General features: G+C 44.3%; 1 protein-coding gene across 1 annotated transcript; it reads right to left on the reverse strand.

Annotated features, from left to right (window-relative positions):
• Positions 1-1834: 1834 nt before the first annotated feature.
• On the reverse strand, positions 1835-2344 carry LOC121369700. The gene has a single exon (XM_041494752.1). The coding sequence runs from the start codon at positions 2342-2344 to the stop codon at positions 1835-1837; it is 510 nt and encodes a 169-aa protein (XP_041350686.1).

Here is a 2344-nt window from a genome sequence, read left to right on the forward strand (position 1 = left end):
GGGGCTGCTGCTGTTGCTGCTGCTGCTGCTGCTGCGGCTGTTGCTGCTACTGCTGTGGTGGTGGTGGTGGCTGCTGCTGCTGCTGCTGTGGTGGTGGTGGTGGCTGCTGCTGCTGCTGCTGCTGCTGCTGCTGCTGCTGCTGCTGCTGCTGGGAAGGCTTATTTTCAGATTCCAAGAGTCCATGTTTATTTCGTACGTGCCGAGTTAGGTCGTGGGTCCAAACATATTTTTTTTCGCAAATGCGACACTGATTCATGTTGTTGATTGTTGATGTGTTCGACGTGAATTGACGATGTTGAAACTGCCATGCCCCCTTTTATAGCCTTCTCAGAAATGCTTGTGCCATTTTTGCCCAGTCTGCTCTTGTCGTTTCTGTTCCACGCCACTCTGTTCTCGTTTCCGTTTCAGATCGGCCTTAGCTTGCTCCACCACCTGTTGCGTTGGGGAGACCATGACAACATTGGGTGCCGGGGGTTTGTTCTGTTCTTCTTTTTCTTTTTTCCATGTGGGATCGTAGAGTTCTAGACATCGATCCACACTGTACATGATCTGACTCTTCCCACCACGTTGAATTTCGAAGTGGGGTTGAAGTTTACCTTGTGCCTGCAGTTTGTAGAAACGGGTCCATTTGTCCACGTCGGGGACGTACAGCTTGTACTGGTCTGACATGTTGCTCCTCTGAAGGTTCTATCTCAAATGATGATGGTTTGTGACAGACATCCTATTTATAGAGATCCTGCATATCTCCAGCTATCCGTGACCACTGACCATACGGTTTTTGCTTTCATCTGATCCAGGTGACTGTCGTCCAAAATGAAGGCTAACAAAGGGGTGTTTTGTTTCAATATACGTTTTCTAGTTCTATTCATCACGGAAGGTGATACGAGCATTTTCATCATGTTCAGATATTCATTGTTAGACTGTAAGAATCGACGTTTCTGTCCTGCTGTGACGTTAATACGTCCGTCCAGCAACCCTTGAACGATCGCCACCAAGGCCAACATTTGTTCTGTATTCATATCATTCAGTAATCCCAGAGTCATCTGATAATCGTGAATGTTCATCATCAGTTTTAAATAATTGTAATGTTTTAGAACGTATTCAGCCATGTTTCAAAACCAAAAGGGCTGTGGTTTCACGTGCAGTGTCGCCGTCACTGGTCCCGTGATAAATGAGGCTGGATTGCCATCTGCGTCCTGTATATAGATGTCCACGATCTGCACATCTTCCAGTCTCATGGGTACGTAATGATAGTTTGGAAACACAAAAGATCTTTCCTTTTTATTCCCCATCAAACAGATGCGTCTCAGCAAGGGCTCCTTTCTTTCTCCAACGTGTGAGCTGTAGCAGATGTTGGAACACACGTAAATGTCATGGCTGTCTGATTTTCTCGAAACTTCCCAATTCTGAATGGTGATTTCGGTGGCTGCTACCACCCACTTTTTTCCCGAGATGTAGTCTGTCATACAGATTGACTCTAAAAGACCAGTGTGTGTTGTCGGGAAAGTAAGACGTACTGTCTGTACTTCGAATGGTAATGTACTTATCCATGGTGCTTATTCGTTTTGATCTTGGGATTTGGCAGCAAATAACCCAAGCTACTGCTGAGTAGTGCTGTCCACAAGTTAGAATTACCTTGATGAAGAGATAAGTTGATGATACACGTAATCACCACCACGTATATGATGATGATTTGAGAGAAAAATACCGTTTCCGATTTGGCCACACGTTTACCAAAAAATGTCCAGGTATCACCCGAATGACTTCTTGACAGAGGTTGTGTCTCTACAATTTCTTCCATGATAATGAAAAGTCAAACATGTGCTGAGGTCTTTTATACTGTCTGATATCGAACAACGTCTGCTTCTGGAATCCACGAATTGTAGTTCTTAGGCCAGTGAAGCCATTTGACCAACACTTCTTTCTGTTTGTTACGAGTTCTCCTTTTCACAATGTCTTGGATACGGTACAGTTGATCAGGATTCTCAGTCACCTTTTGAAGTTCAGCTGCATAGAATGTCCCTTCGATGGCATCACCACCCCAGTCCTTTAATTTGTACAAGTCTTTACCTTGAGACCAGTACCTTTTCTCAATGGTAAATATTTCGCCAGACCATTTCTCTTGGTATTCCCGATCAAAGGTGCCCCGAAGATGACTGACTCGTACTTTATCACCTATGTTAAATGTAAACTTCTTTTTGTGGATTGCCTTTTTAGGTTTGATCAGGTACTGAGACAGACGGACCTCTCTTTCGTTCGTTTGGTTGATACTGACTGGTGTTTGACCTAACATTCGATGCTTGGTGTGGTTATAGCTATAGACGACTTTCTCTAGAACATCCAT

This window comes from Gigantopelta aegis, chromosome 4, assembly GCF_016097555.1.
Source record: "Gigantopelta aegis isolate Gae_Host chromosome 4, Gae_host_genome, whole genome shotgun sequence".
Taxonomy (NCBI): Eukaryota; Metazoa; Mollusca; class Gastropoda; order Neomphalida; family Peltospiridae; genus Gigantopelta; species Gigantopelta aegis.

What these genes read in the sequence shown, in the direction of transcription:
- LOC121369700 (XM_041494752.1), bottom strand. Translation starts at nt 2,344, where the DNA reads ATGGATGTTCTAGAGAAAGTCGTCTATAGCTATAACCACACCAAGCAT.